Source organism: Podarcis raffonei, chromosome 1 (genome assembly GCF_027172205.1).
Source record: "Podarcis raffonei isolate rPodRaf1 chromosome 1, rPodRaf1.pri, whole genome shotgun sequence".
In the NCBI taxonomy this organism is placed as follows: domain Eukaryota; kingdom Metazoa; phylum Chordata; class Lepidosauria; order Squamata; family Lacertidae; genus Podarcis; species Podarcis raffonei.
In genome coordinates this window covers 133,909,979-133,931,415 of record NC_070602.1, presented here as the reverse complement: position 1 = coordinate 133,931,415, position 21,437 = coordinate 133,909,979, and the positions used below count along the sequence as shown (strand labels likewise).

General features: G+C 42.8%; 1 protein-coding gene across 1 annotated transcript in view; it reads left to right on the top strand.

The window, feature by feature from the left end:
- The window catches only part of CCNYL1 (cyclin Y like 1), a 33,094-nt gene extending 14,612 nt beyond the window's left edge, over positions 1 to 18,482 (top strand). Inside the window, exons 4-10 of the mRNA XM_053363133.1 lie at positions 757 to 857; positions 2,931 to 2,966; positions 4,936 to 4,987; positions 5,610 to 5,729; positions 7,483 to 7,649; positions 13,567 to 13,729; positions 16,491 to 18,482. Of these exons, the coding sequence (XP_053219108.1) occupies positions 757 to 857; positions 2,931 to 2,966; positions 4,936 to 4,987; positions 5,610 to 5,729; positions 7,483 to 7,649; positions 13,567 to 13,729; positions 16,491 to 16,607 (756 nt within the window). The 3' untranslated portion in view covers positions 16,608 to 18,482. The remainder of the gene's footprint in view (positions 1 to 756; positions 858 to 2,930; positions 2,967 to 4,935; positions 4,988 to 5,609; positions 5,730 to 7,482; positions 7,650 to 13,566; positions 13,730 to 16,490) is intronic.
- Positions 18,483 to 21,437: the final 2,955 nt, after the last annotated feature.

Here is a 21,437-nt window from a genome sequence, read left to right as displayed (position 1 = left end):
ATATTCTGCTTTAAGACATCTGCTACCAACTTTCACACGCATTCCAAGAATTGTTTGGTGGGATAAGGAGCCTTTTGATGCTCATAGCTTATAACTGTCAAAGTATAATATTAATGGCACATGGTTGTGTAATGTAATGTGCTCATGCTCACTCTCCTAAGGTTGCCATATTCCCAAAAGTGAAAATCCAGACAGAGTTGTTGAGCTTTGGTTGCTGTTTTTTCCCTGATTCCGCAAAAAAATTGCCCTGACACTCCTAAAATGTCTGGGTGTATCCAGGAAAATCTGGATGTATGGCAGCCCTACGCTCTTTTCCCAAAAACTAAACACAATTAATCATTGGCTTTAAATGGGGGAACATCTTAAGTAACCCAGAATACCTTCCTTGAGCTTCAGCAGAGTCGTTTAGCTTCTCTATGACACACTGCTGGCATGTGTTCTCCTCCTCAAACATGTCATTTCATGTGTATTTCCCCCTGCTCTTTACAATAGTAGCCACAAGGGAGTCCAGACCTGGATAAGGACTTGTGATGGACGGGTGGTGTGTGTGTGTGTGAGAGAGAGAGAGAGAGAGAGATATTTTCTTCTGTGCCATTCAAGTATTTTTCTCTAATGTATCTTTGTTTTTTTTAATAGCATTTTAATGCATAATTCTTAAATATGTAGGTTTGGATGTGGGTGCTTACTGTAAACCCATAAATTGTTGTATTGGAAATCATTTTTAAGAACACTTCTGCTTTCCCCTCCTTCTTACAGGTTTCTCCAGGGCAGCTTACAAAAAAGTATAGTTCATGTTCAACAATATTTATTGATGACAGCACAGTAAGCCAGCCTAATCTTAGGAGCACAATAAAATGGTAAGTACCACTGAGTCTTTAGGGAGAAGGTATACTGATGAACCATGTTCACCTCCTCTGGAGAGACCAGAGGAGTCAGTATTCTGTCGAACGAGTTCTAGTGAAAGTGATTGATTCTGATTTTTATAAGTTGAGCAGGAAAGTTTTCTTTGCCCCCAAAGTACACGAAGTAAAATGCAGCAGTTTTATGAAACCTTTGCTCTGGTAACATTCTGTATAAAACACAGAGTAAATTGTAGCCTCTTGGGTTGGCCTGCCATCTAGTGGCATCAAATTATTCCTTAACCACAGTACTTGATTCCAGAATTCTTTGATTCAGGGAAAAGTTACCTAATAGGTAAACTTTTTTTTTATCTTCATCTGTCTTGTTTCTCTTACGTAGACTCCAGAGCTCTCATACTCCAGTTTCTATTTTTGCCCTCTCAGAGAATTGGATATAAAATTGGCTTGTAACTTAGCTGATAAAATATTGGAGTGCTTGAGACAATACAGTAATTAGGAATTAGGAACACAAAGCACAGATTTGCCATAGATTGGCTCATGTAAGTCACACAGTGTGTTTAGACCATAGAGAGCTGATGAGGCCTGCAGGAGGAAGTTGGATTCGCAGCTGAAGCTGAAAAGTAGTGGAGATTTTAAGTACAACATCATGCATCATTTCAGATTGGGTCCCTTGACTCAGGGTTGCCAGAATAGCAGCAATGAGGGAAGAGTGTTGGAAGTACCCTTCATTTTTTTAAAATAAATATTTATTGAAATTTTCAAAAAATAAAGAAAAAACAAAAAAAACAATTAAAAACACATAAAATTTACATTCCTTACTATCAATAACCAATTTCCTTGACTTCCCCACACCTCCCCTTCTTGTATTCCAGTTCCAATTTTTAGCTCAGCAAGTTCTTGTCCCGGAAGTACCCTTCATTTCCCCCCTTGAATATTTATTTCCCCTTAGAATTAATTTCCTATACTGTTGTTTGGCTCATTGACTTATTTTTATCCCTGTCGTATAATGAAATTATACTATAGCTTAAAGGTAGAATGGGGGGCACACTATAAATGGAAAAGAGGTTTATTAAAGAGAACTGTATACTGTTGAAACTCTCCAGCATTGTAGGGTGAGCTGCTTAAAATACAGGGCAAGCTGCTTAAGGGATGATTCCATGCAAATGGATTTAGCCCATTTATAGGTGTGGCCTCTTAGAAGTGGAGCCACCACCACCCTGACACAGTTTCCTCTACCTTGGTAATAGAATCTGTGCACCATGAGCATAAATATTCTCAGGGCTTTCAGACTGGAGCGAGTGAAGAGTTGATCTTGCACAGTGGATGTAGGAGGTCAGAGCTTCCCCCTCTGATTCCTCAGCTGGGCTGTGTGGTGTGGGAAGCCTAAGGAGGCATGGGCGATGGTGTTCTGTAGCTGTCAGAGCATCAGCCTCTTTTCCTCTTTTGTCTAATGAACCTTCCCCTACCTCCCACCAGCTGAATGCAGCAAGGACAACATCTCAGTCTCTGCACTGGCAGCATCAAGATGTGCCCACAGGTCTGCCTAGAGAGAGCAGCATCCAGTTGCTTGGAAAAGGAGGAGGCACAGTCACTAACCCACCTATCTTGTCTTACCGCAAAAAAAGAAAAATGGCCAGAAGGTTTTAGCCTACATTATCAGTGTGTTGATAGCCTGTATCCCTCCTCATATTCAGTGTTATTCAATAGTCTAGTGATATTTGTGTACCGCTTGGGGTCTCTTGGCCAAGTCGTCTACACAAGATAATTTTGTTGGTCATTTTCTTACTAAATAGATTACAGGTTTAATCCAGATGCTCCATTATACGATCCAGTTCCTGGCATTATAAATATTTTTTTAGTCTTAGTTCAGGCAGCCTTGTATTAGAGCATGTTGAATTTCAGTATGTATATCTTTAAATGAGTTCAGTTGAAAAAGGGAAAGAAGAAGAGGCAAAAGTTTCTAATGTGGTTTTTGTCATAAAATCTGTTTTTATCTCTAACAGCAATCTTGTATCAAAATTAAACTTGCAGAACCACTAACAATGAAATGACTTTTCTCTCTCCTCACAGTGTTACATTAGCAATATACTATCACATAAAGAACAGGTGAGCACCACTTAAAACTCTTGTTGTGCAAGTCATTGCAGTGATGACGACTACAGCTTAGCCATTGGTTACTGAAGTAGCTGTAGCTTATGTGTTTTATTAATTGGGGCTCTCACATTGGAGAGGCAATGCTGTTAAGAATCAAAAATTTGTTGCGTGAATATGAAATAGCAAGATTTTAAAATGGTATTAGCTACATTTTTCATACCTAAGAAATTGCTGGTGGCTGTAAAGAGCCCTGGGGAATTGAGAGAAACAAATGCACACACAGACTTACCAAATTAAGGTCTTGGAAACAAAAATTAAAGTGCAACAGGTGCAAGTTTTGCATTCAGTAACTTAATTTTTATTATTATTTTATGCCACCTTCTGTGCATAATGACTTCATAGATAGGGCTGGGTTGCAAATGCGTGCTCCTTGTCTCCCCACTTTCTATGGCTGTTGATGAGCTACTTCACTGCAGGAGATTAATGTTAAATATAGCTCTCTGGGGATGAAGGGAGTCTCTTTGAAGGCAGGAGCCACAGTAACAGTCATAACACAAGCTTTGTATGGGCTTCTTTGAGGTTTTGCATCCCTTGCAATATATGCATATTGCAATTTGTGGCTATGGGCTCAAAATGTGTTTGCAGGAGGGATGTGTCTTTGCTCCATATGGTTTCTTTAGCACCCCAGGTTGTAACCAGAGTTGTCGAATGGAAGTCTGCTTATGCAAGGTGTCCATTGCCCAATTTCCACTTAGTCCTCCTTTGCACTCCAACCCTTGGTACCACATCCCACCCCATTCAGGAGAGTCCTCCGATTTTTCTGGGGGCACAGGAGGCTATAGCGAGGAAGAGATAGGAAAGCTGTGTTCTACTCACACTACTCAAGATCCAGCCACTGGATCCACAGACAAACACACACCCTTCTGAACATATGCTTACTATTACTCATTTGCCCAGACATCTTGTCTCACCTTACGGGACGCGGGTGGCGCTGTGGGTAAAAGCCTCAGCGCCTAGGGCTTGCCAATCGAACGGTCAGCGGTTCGAATCCCCGTGGCGGGGTGCGTTCCCGCTGCTCGGTCCCAGCGCCTGCCAACCTAGCAGTTCGAAAGCACCCCCGGGTGCAAGTAGATAAATAGGGACCGCTTACGGGCGGGAAGGTAAACGGCGTTTCCGTGTGCTGCGCTGGCTCGCCAGATGCAGCTTTGTCACGCTGGCCACGTGACCCGGAAGTGTCTCCGGACAGCGCTGGCCCCCGGCCTCTTGAGTGAGATGGGCGCACAACCCCAGAGTCTGTCAAGACTGGCCCGTACGGGCAGGGGTACCTTTACCTTTACCTTGTCTCACCTTAATGCAAGTGCTTGCTAAAAACTTCAAATTTGGCTTATGCTGAGTATCTTGGCATTGAAAACAAGTCTACAAAAGTTATTGATTGAGGGGTGTTTGTTTGTTTGTTTGTTTGTTTGTTTGTTTGTTGGGTGTAGATGTTTTGCTTGTTTTGTTTGATGACATTGCCAGTTTTGTTCCGTGAAAGGGGTATATTGTGGTTCCCAAGACAGTTTCTTAGATTTTCAACAACTGCAAAGCATACTGTAATGCTGCTGTTTAAAGTTTATTACAGTCATACCGTGGTTGCCGAATGCCTTGGAACTCATACGTATTGGCTCCCGGACAAACGAAAGCAGCGTCTTGGTTTTCAAACAGTTCCGGAAGTCGAACGGACTCCCGGAACGCATTGTGTTTGAGAACCAAGGTACAACTGTATATAGTTTTATAGCATTTTTGAGTTAGCTTTTAGAAGTGCACAACATGGAGGAGAGAGAGCGGGCAAAGGAGATAAAGAACAAGGTATTGCCATATTACCAATTACATGGGTAGTACTCATCCTATGATGTATTAAAATGCTTCTTATAGGAATGCAAATGCTTATCTTTCAAAAAGCTTTACTAACAGCAGTAACATACATTCTCCTGTGTTGCAGGGATTCTGATAGATCACTGGATATTTTTGATGAGAAATCACATCCACTCACGGTAAATTTGATTACCTTAGTTTGACTTGATTGCTTCAGTGCATCCCATATGAACAGGAATAAACCTTGATACCTAGGAAACTGGTGTCTATTTCAACTTGCTTATAAGGAAAGCCAGATTTTCAGGAAAATAAGAAAGATTTCTTGTCTCTTAGCTTCTGTGGAAAGAAACATTTCAGTCTATGCAAAACTAGATTGCTATTTGGCTTCTTATACTTTAAAAAGTGATGCTGCAGAATGTAATCCCTGGAAGAGCAGTGTTGGACTTCTATAGCTTTGAGCTGGAATCCAAAGAGGGGTATTTATGAAAAATATTTACCCATGCTCATGAGTCAGTTTCTCCCTTCTGGTGGTAGCTTCTTGAGTCCCCATAGAATATAGTTCTAGATTGTGTCCCCTATTTTTGAGAGCAGCTAGGGAGCTCCAGTAGGAAGAGGCCTTTAAGGAGCTCCTGTGAGCACTCAGCCATTTGGATTCCAGCCTTTGTACATAACCCACTGACCTAGTCATGCAGGATATTTTCACAGTACTAACAGCATGATCCTGTGCATGTTTACTCAGAAATAAGTCCCGCTGTATTCAGTTTAACTTTTAAATTACTTCTGAACTGTGTCCTGTTTCAGCGTGAAGAGGTTCCAGATGACTACTTTAAACATGACCCTGATCACAAGCACATCTATCGCTTTGTACGTACCCTGTTTAGTGCAGCGCAGCTGACGGCTGAATGTGCAATAGTGACACTGGTAAGCCCAGTTACCACCATCTTGCATTTAATTATTTTTTTTAAATCAGGTTTTGTGAGTTAGATTCATAAGAGTCATAGGACTGTAGAGTAGGAAGGGACCCAAAGGGCATTCAAACCCAATTCCCTGCAATGCAGGAATTAGAGATGGAATTAAGTATGTCTCATGTAATGACTCCTTGTCATTTTTACCTTCATTTTTACCTTGCAGCAGTCAGAACTTGATACAAGAAATGCACTAGGTTGATTGCAGCAGTGCCAATAAGCTTGCACCCAAGCTGCCTGTTTGATAACTGTTAGACAAATCCATTGCAGAGGTGGGGGGCCTGTTGCCTTCCAGGTGTTCTTGGACTTTGACTCCCTTCATCCCTGTCCATTTGGCATGCCAGTGGGAGTCCAATCACATGTGAGGCTACTTGATTCTCCCATCCCTTCAGTTCTCTTGTGCTGCAGAAATAGAGAGTAAATGCATTGGGCTACATCTTCTGAATTTGGAATACTTGTGCAGGTAAGTAGCTGTCCTGTAGCCAGTAAGTCTTGTCATGACTCAGAATTGAGGCCCTGTTTCAGTGTAAGATTTGCCTCCTCTGCTGTGTTTTTGGGATGGTTCCTGTGAAGGCCTGCAGGTGAAAAATTCCACACAACCTTCAGGAATCTTTCAATAAACTAGAACTGCCAGAAACGGAATATTCTGCTTCCAGTGCCTTTCTGTATTGAAACAATTCCTGACAGCACTATCTGTGTGTGTAAGACTCTAGGAATTCTTCTGAAAGCGTTCTGTCGTGTAAGAAAGCAACCCTTAAAAAAATTGGTCACTTAAACATTAAAAAGTACTTCTGCCACTAGTTGGCGCTGTTTCACCATGGAAAGGAGCAAAAGTTTTCAGTCAGTTGGGAGTTACCTTTCCCCCCTTCTGTACATGATCTTGAAGCTGAAAATATGGCAGTGCTGTGAGGTTGCTTGATTCTAATGTATTTTAGCTAATGGAGTTATTTTATATTGGTGAATAAAACATATATGTAGATGTGTATCTTGAATGTACAGTGAGTGCAAACACACATGAACAGGGAGCATCTCAGTAATGAAGTTTGCAGTGATGCTGAATAGTTTTGATTAGTCTTGGTTAAGAAAAATACGAATTCTTAAAACGTGCGATACTTTTTAAATTCATCTTCACTTTACAATGTCCACCCTTCATAGTGAGTGCATTATGTTTGGTCTGCTTGAAAACAAAAACATTTCTTGTGATGTAGATGGAAGAGATTGCAGGAAATGAGACTAAAACTACTCCTTCAGGTGTTTGACTACATCATAGATTTTACTTGATTGAAACATTTACTGTGCATGCCTTATTAGCCCTATTCTGGTGTCCTTTGCTCCCGTGTTGAACAACATGGAAGCAAGGATCAAGATCACGCCGAGTAGCCCTGCCCTTGGCTTTGTGTGTTTCTGCTTTGACGGCTTTGTGCTCAGTGCAAACATCAGTAGCAAGGGGAACCTCACACATATAACCCCGAACTGTTATAGATTCTGGGGAAGCCTTCTCACATACAAGCATAGTTGTGAAACTCTTTGCTACAGATGTTAATGCTGTGTGCATGGACATCAGAGGAGACATGCACAATGTTGAGGGCAAAGGGCTAATCTTAGCAGCCCCACTTCTCATTTCCATGTTGCTCAATATGGGAGCAAAGAACACCCAAAGAGGACTCTTGGGTCATTACAATCTTAAGAACAGTTTTCTTCATCTGCAGGTTTACTTGGAAAGGCTCTTAACCTATGCAGAGATTGACATTTGCCCAAGTAACTGGAAGAGAATAGTTCTAGGTGCTATTCTGCTAGCTTCTAAGGTGTGGGATGATCAGGCCGTGTGGAATGTGGATTACTGCCAAATACTGAAGGATATTACAGTTGAAGACATGTAAGTTGCAAGCTTTAGTTAAATTTGCTCATCTGTGTCTTAGCCCAGATAGTTTGAAAATACGCCTTTACTCCATTATATATTTAGTATGTAATATGCCTTCAACTAATTCAAATCAGGTTTTGAATAGTGTGCATGTGACTTCTTGTGGTTTTCTTTGTGTAACAGTAGTTCGTGAGCACAATTTTTATCAGACCCTGTAAGTTGCAATGAGCAGTTTGACCCGGGCCTATTAATATGATGCTTGCTCTTTAACACTTTTTGCGGAGGGAGGGAGACAGACACAAATCCAAGCTTGTTTGGCTTTCACTTTAATAGAGCTCTGGTCTTGGAAAAAATGTGAGGACTTCTGCTTGCTATTCACTAACTTAGGCTGAACAGTGTGGAATTTCATTGGTCTTGTTTATCAGAATGAGCCACTGGTACATAGTGTTGGGGAGGATTTGGTGTTCATGGTGCACGTTGGTACCAATGACATGGGAAAGTGACATCCTGGAAGCTAAATTTAAGTTGCTAGGTTGGATGCTGATAGTCTGGACCTCCTTTGGCATCCAAGGGTCCAACCATCTCCCTAGACTGTTTCCTGCTACAGATACATTTAAAGAATTTTTTCTTGTTGGTCTTAATGTTTTCAGCCATGTGTTCCTCAAATTATTTTTTAAAAATTCCTTACTGTCTGCTTGCATTTGGGGGAGGGGGGGGGCTTCGTGTTCCATTTTGTTTCCTTCATTTGGACAAGGCTTAAGGAAGCCGCCTTGCCTCCAATAGCTTCTTTGACCCTTGAATGTTAAACAGAACTGGCCGTGATGGACCAGGAATGAGACCTTCACAATAGACAGCTCAATGAAGATGTTGCAGCAGCCATGAAAAAGGCAAATTCCCTGCTAGGGATCATTAGGAAACAAATTGAAAATAACGCTGCGGATATCATAATGCCACTATAGAAATCTATGGTGCGACTGCATTTAGAATACTTTGTACAGTTCTTCTCACCTCATGTCAAAAAGGATATTGTGTAGTTGGAAAAGGTTGAAATCAGGGCCTCCAAAATGATCAAGGGGATGGAGCGACTCCCCCTGTGAAGAAAGGTTGCAGTGGATTAAGATTTTTTTTTTTTTAGTTTAGAGAGAGGCCTGGTAATCGGTGACATGGTAGAACTTTATAAAATTATGCGTGGCATGGAGGAAGTTCCCCTCCCCCCCCCCATAACACCAGAACTTGTGGACATCCAGTGGCACTGAATGTTGGAAGGTACAGAACAATTTTTTTTTAAGTCCTTCTTCAAGCAAAACTGTGAAACTCACTTCCGCAGTGATGGCCAGCAGCCTGGATGGCTTTAGAAGAGGATTAGACAAATTGCTGGAAGAGAGGGCTGCTGATGTGCTCAGGTGCTGCTTGCAGGTTTCCCACAGGTATCTGTGAGAACAGAATGTTAGACTAGATGGGCTATTGGCTTGATCCAGAAGGCTCTTCTTAGGGTCTTAAAGAGCCTCATGCCCAAGACTGTCACCCAGCTCCTCCAGTGCAGCAGCTGAATTTTGCTTCCATTATAGATTAAGCACAGCTTGTTGTGTTGTCCAAACCTTGGAAAATTGTGGTCAACCTTAACTATGGCTTCTTAAAACAATCCAGGTTCAAACTTTTTGTTGATCTTAAAATGGAAGTAGAAACTTCTGCATCCTTTGTGACTACAGCACCATATTCACTTAGCTATGGTTTAGCGTTATTGTGTTGTTTCTGAAATTAATTCTCAAACTTGTAAAAACAGAACGCAAAATATTCAGAGGTGACCCCCAAAGCGAAATGTATTTTTCTTTTTAAAAAACTATTTTTTTACCTTGTACTTGTAAATGTTAACTCTGAATCTTGAGACAAGCATCTAGGAAGGCGTTGTCCAGCCGCAGCAAGTTGCCCTTTTTCTAGAGCGTGCATTGAGAAGCATGACTTTTAATTTGTGATAAGATGCTTAATGAAAAAGAGAAGTGCTATAGGCAGATGAGGGAGTTAATTGGGTTTCTTAAAAGATCTGCCTCTTAGTTTAGAGAGGGGGGAAAGATGTATAAAGCTGGCCAACAGAATAATGCATCAGAATTTTCCTTGCACTGCACTTCTGATTCTGTAACAAGAAATCTGAAATGAGGAAAAAGGAATATGTTGTTTGTTGAAACCCTTTGCCATATAAATAGCTGCTTTAATGGAGTGTCTTAATAAGAGTGGGAAAAACCTCTAGCCATGCAGCTGCTAATCCTGTAGATTACAGTGTGCATAAAAGAGGGGACATGCTGTTCATTCTTGGGCTACATGTGATAGTAAATAAAGCAACACAAACACATGGGGCCTTTTTGCCTTTCCTAGCTTCTAAACCCTTATTAATAGACTTGTTAATCCGGCAAAGTATTGTAATTTTTACACAATTAAAATGTATTAGCGAGCTCTGTACAAAAGGGGCAAATGAAGCCCTGATCAGCTGATCATCCAAACATTATCTGATTTACATTTCTATAAGCTTTATGACCATATGAGCAGGAAATTAATTCTGGCAGGGGGCTTAATGGTCCTCCTGTCCATCCTGCTCGAAGCAGAGCACACAAAGCTCCTATTCTCATTGAGACTTGCCATCTAGATGATACATTCCTCTTTGTTTTCTGTCTCTTCAACTAAAATGCCAATATAAAAAAGAACGGTATTTCTCCTCATCTCCCCCCACCCTGCAAATCTTTGTGAGTGAGGAAGAGTTAACAAGAAATTGAAAATTTGACATGCAATTGTGAGTTATGCAGCTCCCGTTTATGGGGAAAGCTCTGTTGTCTGGAGTCGATAGGCAGCTTTTGATTTGCTCAGAGTTAATGGAGGTGGGGTGAGTTTTTTGTTTTTGTTTTAACCAGATTTGCTTGAAACTGGTTTAAATATGGTGATAAATATGGGCTGTCTGGGCTGGCGGCAGTGTCATAAGGCAACAACTGTTGTCACTGGGATGTGCCTCTGGGCCTGACGTTTCGCCTCTCCTCTCCTTTCTACACCTTTGCCTTGCGCTTCCCATCATCTCTTGGACCTCTGTGGGGAGTACTAGCATATTTCATTCAACTCTGCATGCTCAGAAGTACTAGAAAGCCCAGTGCTTTGTTCTGGTTTCTTACGCGGCAGCAAACACTTTGGGCATAGCTTTTTAAAACATTTTGTCGGTCATATGAAAATCAGCCCTTGTTAATGTTGACATTTCATGTGTTCGGGTTTGAAGACATTTCTTCCCATCCTTGTGACTTTGCTAATCTGGGCTAGGGGATTACCCGTATTTTTCGCACCATAGAATCATAGAATCATAGAATCATAGAATCATAGAGTTGGAAGAGACCACAAGGGCCATCGAGTCCAACCCCCTGCCAAGCAGGAAACACCATCAGAGCACTCCTGACATATGGTTGTCAAGCCTCTGCTTAAAGACCTCCAAAGAAGGAGACTCCACCACACTCCTTGGCAGCAAATTCCACTGTCGAACAGCTCTTACTGTCAGGAAGTTCTTCCTAATGTTTAGGTGGAATCTTCTTTCTTGTAGTTTGGATCCATTGCTCCGTGTCTGCTTCTCTGGAGCAGCAGAAAACAACCTTTCTCCCTCCTCTATGTGACATCCTTTTATATATTTGAACATGGCTATCATATCACCCCTTAACCTCCTCTTCTCCAGGCTAAACATGCCCAGCTCCCTTAGCCGTTCCTCATAAGGCATCGTTTCCAGGCCTTTGACCATTTTGGTTGCCCTCCTCTGGACACGTTCCAGTTTGTCAATGTCCTTCTTGAACTGTGGTGCCCAGAACTGGACACAGTACTCCAGGTGAGGTCTGACCAGAGCAGAATACAGTGGCACTATTACTTCCCTTGATCTAGATGCGATACTCCTATTGATGCAGCCCAGAATTGCATTGGCTTTTTTAGCTGCCGCGTCACACTGTTGGCTCATGTCAAGTTTGTGGTCAACCAAGACTCCTAGATCCTTTTCACATGTAGTGCTCTCAAGCCAGGTGTCACCCATCTTGTATTTGTGCCTCTCATTTTTTTTGCCCAAGTGCAATACTTTACATTTCTCCCTGTTAAAATTCATCTTGTTTGTTTTGGCCCAGTTCTCTAATCTGTCAAGGTCGTTTTGAAGTGTGTTCCTGTCCTCTGGGGTGTTAGCCACCCCTCCCAGTTTGGTGTCATCTGCAAATTTGATCAGGATGCCCTTGAGTCCATCATCCAAGTCGTTGATAAAGATGTTGAATAAGACCATAGGACGCACCGGACAATAGGACGCACCTTGTTTTAGAGGGGGGAGAACAAGGGAAAAAATTCTTCCGCTCTCTGCCCAGCGCCCCTTCAGTGAAGCGGCAGGAGGCGCTGCGCAGAGAGTGGGAGAATTTTCCCCCTCTTGTTTTCCCGCTCTAAAACAAGGTGCTGTTTAAGGTGCGTTCAGGCGGCTACCTTGGAAGCCTGGAGAGCGAGAGGGGTCAGGCTTCAGGTTCCTTTCGACCATAAGTGCGCGTCACCTCTCCAGCCGGGAGAGGGTTGCGGGGGGCTGCTTTAGCCCCGCGCGCTCTCTCCCGGCTGGAGAGGTGACGCTCGGCTATGGAGGCTCCTGCCATAGGCGCGCGCCACCTCTCCAGCCGGGAGAGGGTCGCGGGGGGCTGCTTTAGCCCTGCGCACACTCTCCTGGCTGGAGAGGTGACACGCGGCTTTAGAGGCTCCTGCCATAGCCCCACGTTACCTCTCCAGCCGGGAGAGGGTCACAGGGCTATGGCGTCTTCGCTCCATAGGACGCACACACATTTCCCCTTCATTTTTGAAGGGGAAAAGTGCGTCCTATAGAGCGAAAAATACGGTATTCTGTATTTCATTAGGAGATGAGTAAATGAGTTTAGTGTGCTAATAGGGTCTTAACGCTCTACTGTATTTTAAATGTAAATGCATAATAGTTGGAAAAGCACACAATTTGAATTGGCAAAAAAAATAGGCACATTCAAATAAATGCACATTCAAATAAATGCAATGTACCACACATTGTAAATCTGTATTCGACCGAAAGTAGAACCATGCCTTTTGACATTTGGACCAATGGAGATGTTGCTACGTATCAACTCATAGTAAGATTCTGTTTGGGATATGAAGCAAGTATTACTTTTGAGACCCATTGCCGGTTCTGATTTTTTGCAAGCACTCTTCTAACCATTCTGAAGAGGTGCTGCCCCGCACCTGAATCCATAGGATAGATTTCAGAAAAATAGCATGGAAGGCAGCCTTTAAAGAATTCCTCCTCCTGTCTTGTGCTGATATATATCCTCCCGGGAGTCTCGGGGCGAAGAACTCCTTCGCCTACCTAATGCTGCTTGCTTGCTTATTTATTTATTGCTGGAGATGAATCCATGTTGCCTCAAGAGGCTTTTTACTCCTAGATAATAGCAGCAGCAGCTCTTCAGAGATCCATTTGTTGCCGTGGTGATATGCCTACTTCTTTTGTTGGTCCGCCTCTACTTCAACAAACCCCCTTCCTGTTATCAACCTGGTGAAAATGTCTGCAAGTTCTTCAGAGCTAATCAACAGCACACATCATTCTTTTCATCTGATAACTATAGCGCAGGGTCTTGTAAGAATGAGAATGGAGTATGAATTGTGTACAGCTGTGCTAATGGAACTCTAAAGGACAGGGCTTCTAAGTCAGCAAAGTGAGTGCATGACAGAACATAACCTTTTCTCCCAAGCTGGAGGTCCCAGAATTCAAATTGCATCTAACATGAGCACATTCACTTTGTCCCATTAAAAAAAATAAAAATGCTTCAGATACAATCAACATTCATTTTCGGGGGGGGGGGGGTGTTGCTTGCGACACTGAATAATATTAAGATGCTTATTTTGTCTGTTTCTGTCAACCCCTTTCCTTTTACCCTAGGAATGAAATGGAAAGACACTTCTTGGAGCTACTGCAGTTCAATATCAATGTTCCTGCCAGTGTTTACGCCAAATACTACTTTGACCTTCGCTCCTTAGCAGATGACAACAACCTGAACTTTCTGCTGGAGCCCCTTAGTAAAGAGCGAGCACAGAAACTAGAGGTAATGGTCCGAGACTTGGTGTGCTGGGTACTTGGTTTGCGTAACAACAGCTTCTGTCCCTTCTTAATCACATTAGTGTGGCTTGCTAAGCTTTTTTGGTTTTGTTTCATTGGAGGGTTTAACCTCTTAGTTGCAGGAATCCTTCTTTTAAAGGTAATCCTTTCTTAGGAGAAGAGTAAGAAAGAATAGAAAGGTCAAGAAACCAGACAGAGTTGATTAAGACAATTATGACTCTGTGTGCTGACCGACACATTCTGTTCATAATTTTTTTTTTTATAATATTTTTATTGAACAATTTTTTATATAACAGAAACAAAACATACATGAACAAACATTCAACAATAATAAAACATAAAACAAGTACCATTTCATAACCCAATTTCTAAACCTTACTTCCTCGACCTCCTCTTACTTCCCGTTTCTGTATTCCAAATTCTTACAGTTATTCAGCGAAATCTTACCTTATTTTATCATAAATTTATGCTGATCACCCTTATTCTCTTTGTCATAACCATTACTAATAGTAACCATTTGTTTTAATCCAACATCATTCTAACTGTCTCCAATTTTATAATATTTCTTTAAATAGTCCTTGAACTTTTTCCATTCTTCTTCCGCCGCTTCTCTTCCCTGGTCTCGGATTCTGCTCGTCATCTCTGCCAAGCTCATATAGTCCATCACCTTCATCTGCCATTCTTCCAGTGTGGGTAGATCCTGTGTCTTCCAGTACTTTGCAATAAGTATTCTAGCTGCTGTTGTAGCATACATAAAAAAAGTTGTATCTGTCTTTAATACCCCCTGGCCGACAATACCCAAGAGAAAGGCCTCTGGTTTCTTGGGGAACATTCTGTTCATAATTGTATATTACTACATACAGTCTTTAAAAAAAGGTAAAGGGACCCCTGACCATTAGGTCCAGTCGTGACCAACTCTGGGGTTGCGGCGCTCATCTCGCTTTATTGGCCGAGGGAGCCGGCGTACAGCTTCCAGGTCATGTGGCCAGCATGACTAAGCCACTTCTGGTGAACCAGAGCAGCGCACGGAAACGCCATTTACCTTCCCACAGGAGCGGTACCTACTTATCTACTTGCACTTCGTGCTTTTGAACTGCTAGGTGGGCAGGAGCTGGGACCGAAGAACGGGAGCTCACCCCGTCACGGGGATTCAAACCACCGACCTTCTGGTCGGCAAGTCCTAGTCTCTGTGGTTTAACCCACAGCGCCACCCACGTCCCGTTTACATACAGTCTTTAAGGTGTCACTAATGATAACCTGAAGAAAGCATGGCAGAGTCTCTTCTTGATCACTTCACTTTGTTAACTTAGGGAAGAAAAGGACACGTGAATAACATTAACTCACACCCACCTGCAGGTTCCATATGTCGCAGTCCATATGATGAACTTGTGTGTGTGTGTGTGTGTGCGCGCGCCCCCAGTCCATTCCAGTCCAATGCATGTCTGAAGTAAGTCCCTCTGGGTTCTGTTGGGCTTATTTCCCAGTAAGTGGATATAGGATTGCAGTCTCAGTGAACTTTGGTTATCTACTTCCAAAAGGTGACTTTGCTTTGAGCCTCCAAGAAGAAAGGGTCAACCTGTTGGAATAATTTCTGTGTTCCTTATACTTGTTCCTGATGCTATACATTTCTCTCTCTCTCTCTCTCTCTCTCTCTCTCTCTCTCTCTCTCTCTCTCTCTCTCAGCTGTTTCACTTATTGTGAGAAAAAATACATAATTCCACCCTAGAAAGACATGCATGATTTGTACGGACTGAAGTGTGTAGTGCAAGTGTTTTTTCTCAGCTGCAATTATACAAATGGAATGTGGTGCAGTGGTTATGCTAAGGCTCAGGACACCTTGGTTATGTGGGGCATATCTGACTCCTCCTACCTGGAGGGCTCTCTGTGCAAACAGTGTGCAGAATAATCTTCAGTTGGAGGGAAAGAGGAGGTCCCTTCACATATCCAGGACAATGTGAGCCAGTTTGGAAGTCAAGTAGAACTTCTGATGGAGTGGTGTGGCTTCTCATATCAGGATATATGTTATCAAAACAAGAACTTGAAAGGGGTTGAACGTAGTCCCTGCCAACATAGCTGAATGCCCGTTGCTTCTTCTGAAGTTGTGAAAAAGATATGTAGTGAACTTGGCAAGACAGAGTGAACTACAGTGCTGCTTTGGGTGCTAAACACACCTATTCTTAACCTTAAACTCTTCTTAACCTGAAGCACCACTTTAGCTAATGGGGCTCCTGCTGCCGCCGTGCCACCGGAGCACAATTTCTGATCTCATCCTGAAGCAAAGTTCTTAACCTGAAGCACTATTTCTGGGTTAGCAGAGTCTGTAACCTGAAGCGTATGTAACCTGAAGCATATGTACCCCAAGGTACCACTGTATATTGAATGTGCAGCCCTCTAAAGGGACAGTGAAGTTATTTGCTGAAAAGGAGTGTCTGAAATCTTCACCAAATGCAATTAAAGTGTCCATTTTCAGGCAGGTGTGGGATGCCTTTAGATATTTATGGACGCTGCTGCTTAAAGAATGTTTCCGTTTGAGAATTGAAAAACCTAGTTAGTAAATTGGCCTGGAGCCTGCAGAAGAAGCATTCAGATCAATATGAGCCTAGGTTTGTGATTGGTTTTCCCCCCCTGCTACTTCTGAATCAGTAAAGTGAGAGGTAATACAATTAAACAGATGCTGAGATGGGGTGCCTGAGATCCTGGTTCTCGTCCTACTGAGCTCATATTTCTGGCTTGAACATGTTTTCTAGGCTATCTCCAGGCTGTGTGAGGACAAATACAAAGATTTGTCAAAAGCTGCTATGAGACGATCATTCAGTGCTGATAACTTAGTTGGGATCCGCCGTACTAACGCCATCCTCTCTTGAGCAAGATGGAAAGCTGCGATCTTGTGGCGCCAGGATTCCTGTCGGCCGGGGATACCACCTCCACTCCAAGCTCACAAGTCAATGGCGATGGCGTCTTCCAGCCAGCGGACGGGGTGAGCACAGCAAGCCAAGGGAGCCCAGAGCCAGAGGAGCATGATTCCAGGCGGAGGGGGGGAGAGATGGAACCTCTTTCAAATGGGCACACTCCATTAAAAACCAAGAGGTTCAAAAACTTTTGAGTCTTCCCCCCTTTTCTCCTCACTGACCCTCACCCCCCCAAAAAAAACCCCCACAGATGTTTGCTTACTGTGTAGGCCTATAGCTGTGAACTATGTGAGTTTTTAATAATGACTAGTTTTACATTTTAGAATTTGAACATTAACACGACAGTAGTCGCGACGTTCTTCCCCCTCTCAGTCATCCAGGACCAGACTGCAGTTGCCTTTCAGTGCAGTGTTAAATGCTAACACAGTATAAAACCAGTCTGGGACTAATGCTACGGCATTGACCAGTGAAGGGTTCTTCCCTCCCTCCCCTCACCACACATTTACTAGCAAGACTCTTGATTCCTACACTGGAGTTCAGTCAAAAGACCAAGGAGCTGCTGAGCAGCAAGCTGTGCTAACTCTTTAAATGCAAAACCCGCCACTTGAGATGGTCAAGGGACTGGAAACCTTTGGGGACAGGAGCAGAGAAATGGTCTTCTGTGTTCACTGATTTGAAAGCCAGTTGGTCAGGGTCCATTTCTTGTCAACTATGGTGCTCTCACGTTCTTATACTTCTAGTTGAGCCCTGGGAGAGACACAGTCTGCATAATACACTTTCTTTTGCCTGAAGCGCTGAATAGAGCTGCATTGAAAGCTTAGCCTGAACAAATGTACTGACTTGGCGATGAACAGACAATAAGGCTGCTCTGCTAAACTCTTCCACTACAAACAATGGATATGGAGCAAGGTTTGCTTTTGTCCCGTGCTGCCAAAAAGCTTTAAATTCACAATGGAGAACTATTTTGAAGGTGCTGGACGTGTTGATGAGGGAGGTATGATGATCTTCAGTTCATATCATTACTCTTTTGAAAACACTTTTTTCCCTTTTAAAACCTAGTATATAATGTTCCTTGCTCTGGAAGTGAACTTCTAAACATTGGCTTTTTGTGTAAATTAATTTTGCTTGTCCAGAATGGGAATTTGGGGTGAATCAAGTTTTCTGCTCCTAAAAGTAGGAAGCAACCTGGATTACAAACCTTCACCACTCCAAGTCAAATGATCTAAACAGTTGATACATTGAAAGCAGTCCCTATTGCAATCTGGTACCTTTTGCTATTACTTCATATCCAGCCCAACTTGCTTCTTGAATTGTCAGTGGCACTTGGACTGTTAGGCCCCATCTGCATTTAAAGCAGTATCATACCACTTTAAACTGCCATTTCCCCCAAAGAATTCTGGGAAATGTGGTTTGTTAAGGGTGCTGAGATTCCTTAGTAGACCCCTTTTCTCCCTACAGAGCTACAATTCTCAGAGTGGTTTAGCAGTCACTCCCTCTTTCCAGGGACCTCTGGGAATTGTAGCTCCTTGAAGAGAATGAGGGTCTTCTAACAACATTCAGCACCTTAAGAAACTACGGCTCTCAGCATCCTTCGGGGGATGCCATGACTGTTTAAAGTGGTAGGAAACTGTTTTAAATGCAAAGTGCAGATGGAGCCAAAGTCTCATGCTGTATTTTAACCTACCAGCTCTAGGCAGGCATTCTACAGAGTCTGTGATTTCAGGTATTAATCACAATTCAGTTTTGAAACAAATGCTACATCTTCAGGTGGCTTTCCTTTCTCATGTTTGTATTAAAAGAGAAGCTAATAATAAACTCTATTTTAATTAAGATCAGGTGGAGTTAGTGTGCTTTGTATGTCTCGGTCCCAAGTTTCTCGGATAAAAATGTTTCTTGGGAGGAAATGTAGAAGAGCCCTGAACCTAGGTGCACTGAAATAGTCTTTAGTGGTGCCTGCTAGATTGCATCCAATGTCTCAATGTTACTACAAAAGTTTTCTGCCTGATTTTTCAGTCCAGAAGACTCAATCCAGAGCAGTCTACGCTAATCAAACAATGAAATCAGTAGTACCAAATCAACGACACACAACAGCCTCTGCATAAAGCAATAAAAACAACTGGATATAAACATTCACAGGATCTAGAAGGCTAGATCAGGATGTGGAAACTGGCTCTTCAAAATGATCATGGGCTCCAGCTCCAGCCAGCATTCCCAGTTAGCAGCAATAATGGGAGTTATAATCCAGCTATATCTAGAGGGCCATAAGTTCCCCATTCATGGTCTGGACAAATAAAGCCAAAAAACGCTTCTCAACCTCAGAGGTGTCCTGCAGAGAGCATGCCATACATGGAGACAGCACCACTGAAATGATGCAATAGCCAGCTACCACACTCTTCTCCTCTGAAGGTAAGGGGGACTTAGAGAAAGGCCTCTGAGCATTGTGACTTTTTAATGTTGTCTCCCACCTTACTACTAGGCACGAGGAAAATAAGGGGGGAAATTGTTTTGTCAAAAGCATATTCTCAGTGGAGAGTCTACTAGTTTTGCCACTGTGTGTGTACTTACTTGGGAGTAACTTCCCAAATTCATTCCTGGAATGTGAAGCAAGCTGGAAATGCCATTCCAAGATGTCTAATGTTGTCCAGCTAGCCTTTAAGTAAAAAACTTAAAGTAAATTATTAAACTAATTTCTGTCCACCAAAACACAATCAAGCTTTCCATGAACTCTTCAAGCTGATCATAGTGCAGCTTCAAGTAATAAAACTGCAAAAATGTTCTTTCCATTGGGAGCACACCAGGTATTCATGTCCAGTATGCATCCAGCAAGGCGCCAGGCTTGAATTGCACTTTATTCAAAAAGTGCTTGTTCAACAGGTGGGTGTGAGTAGGGACAAGCTTAGTGAGAAAGTAGGGCTTGAAGGAAAAGGGTAGACTCCATTAGCATCTATCATAACATTTTGCAACAGCACCCTGCACGTAGCTGCAAGGGGGAGTGTGTGTGCATTTTCACTTACCAAATAAACGGTTGCCACTGTTTGGAGAGGAGGGTGAGATGTCACACAGTTTACAATGAAAAGGTATATTCAGAAAGTAGAAACCGTACAGTAAATGGAACATCTCACACCCTGCCAAATTCATCTATGTTCTCAAAGTGCTGTAGTGAAATTCCATTTGAGTTGCTGATTCAGTTACTATGTGATAACGTCCTTCTGATACAGGAAAGAGCTCTTGACAGCGAATGGCGAACCAGCAATGTACGTGCTAGTTTCAGCGCAAAGTGTTTCTCGTATGCTCACTTTGCCACGTGAAGATACGTTTTTGAAGAGGAGCCCAACCTTGCCCATTCATTCATATGTGCTTAATAGGAAGTTCAGGGACTGGTCAGTGTTCAGCTCACTTGATTGCTGCTGCCATATTGCCTCTTGTGTATAACCGTTTGTTTTTGTCTCCAAGGCAATTACATATTGAAACCTCTTCAAACAGGTTTGCCAGGTAAAAGGACCTGCACTTGAACAGCAGAATAAATGTTAAGGGCTGCTGCTTGTTGCCGGGTAAGCAGGTAGGTGTGAAGGAAGGGAAAGGAGAGAGGGGAGTGTTCCAGTAAAGGTGAACAAGTACCTGCTAAAAGGCTTTGTTCTTAAGTGATGAAACTGTTGCTCCTTGTACTGGTGCGGTTGCTTCTAGGGAGAGGGGTGCCCAGTGACCAAAAGTGGCAAAAGCTTGGGTCTAATTGTGAGTGGTGCTTTTTCCAGACATAGCAGGGCACCTGGGTGCTGTAGGCAACCTATAGGAAAAATGGTAAATCTCTTCTTGATGTGCTGGACTCAGCCTCCACCTGACACTTGAGTAACAACAGGAATCTGTTTGATGGTTAATGGGTCTGTATTTCTATGACCTTAAGGCACTTGGGCATGTGTGGGTTTGAATTACATTTCTCAAGGAAGCTAGGAGCCGATTAACGTGGGTATTGTGGTGGTCTGTATGGGACTGATTCAAGGTCATCTGGCAAGATGCAGGGCTTGAGCACAGATCTTGAACTTGGGGGCACCAAGCCTCTCATTCTTGACCTTTTCCACTTGCCCTGCATCCTTCTGATCCGTTGCTTCCTGTGTCTGAAATGGGGTAGTGGGGGGGGGGCAGCAGCGATGCTGTTGAGAAGATTGTTTCGCCACCAAGATAATGGAAGATGGTACACTAGAACATAGACGTGTTTTAGATGTTAATCACTAATCCTGCCCCCCTCCCAAAAAAATCAAAAGCAGTGACTTCAGTTCGTATCAGGTGTTTTCTGAGCATTTGCCGGACTTGAGTTTTTTGTGCCCCTCTTCATAGAATCTTCATGTAATGTTAGCTTCTGAAAGCTCTGCTTGTTTTCTGGAGTGAACAAGCAGCAGAATTCAGTGTGGGCTTAAACTGGTGAATGGAGGCAGGTCTCTGTATATATGTGCAGAAAGGCATAATGAGCAAGCTGGACAAACCACCATCTATGACAGCTAAAAAATGAGATGCTTGCAGCATTCACAAGGTTGCTTCTGGTAGGGAGCCAGGTTCCTGGGTTAGTACATAACTGCCTTTTTTACTTTTTCTTCCTAGGAAAGAAAAGCCCAGCTCCAGATTCTTCTCCGCTTCCTAACATAGATACAGGGATAGCTTCAAGCTTTGCAGCTTGAAACACGCTTAGGGGAGGGGAGTGTTCTGTGTTTGCCTAGCTCTCTAGGCAATGCAGCAGTAACAGCAGCAATCTTCCTTCTAAAAAACTGTAAGACATGTCTGGATCTTTCTCAC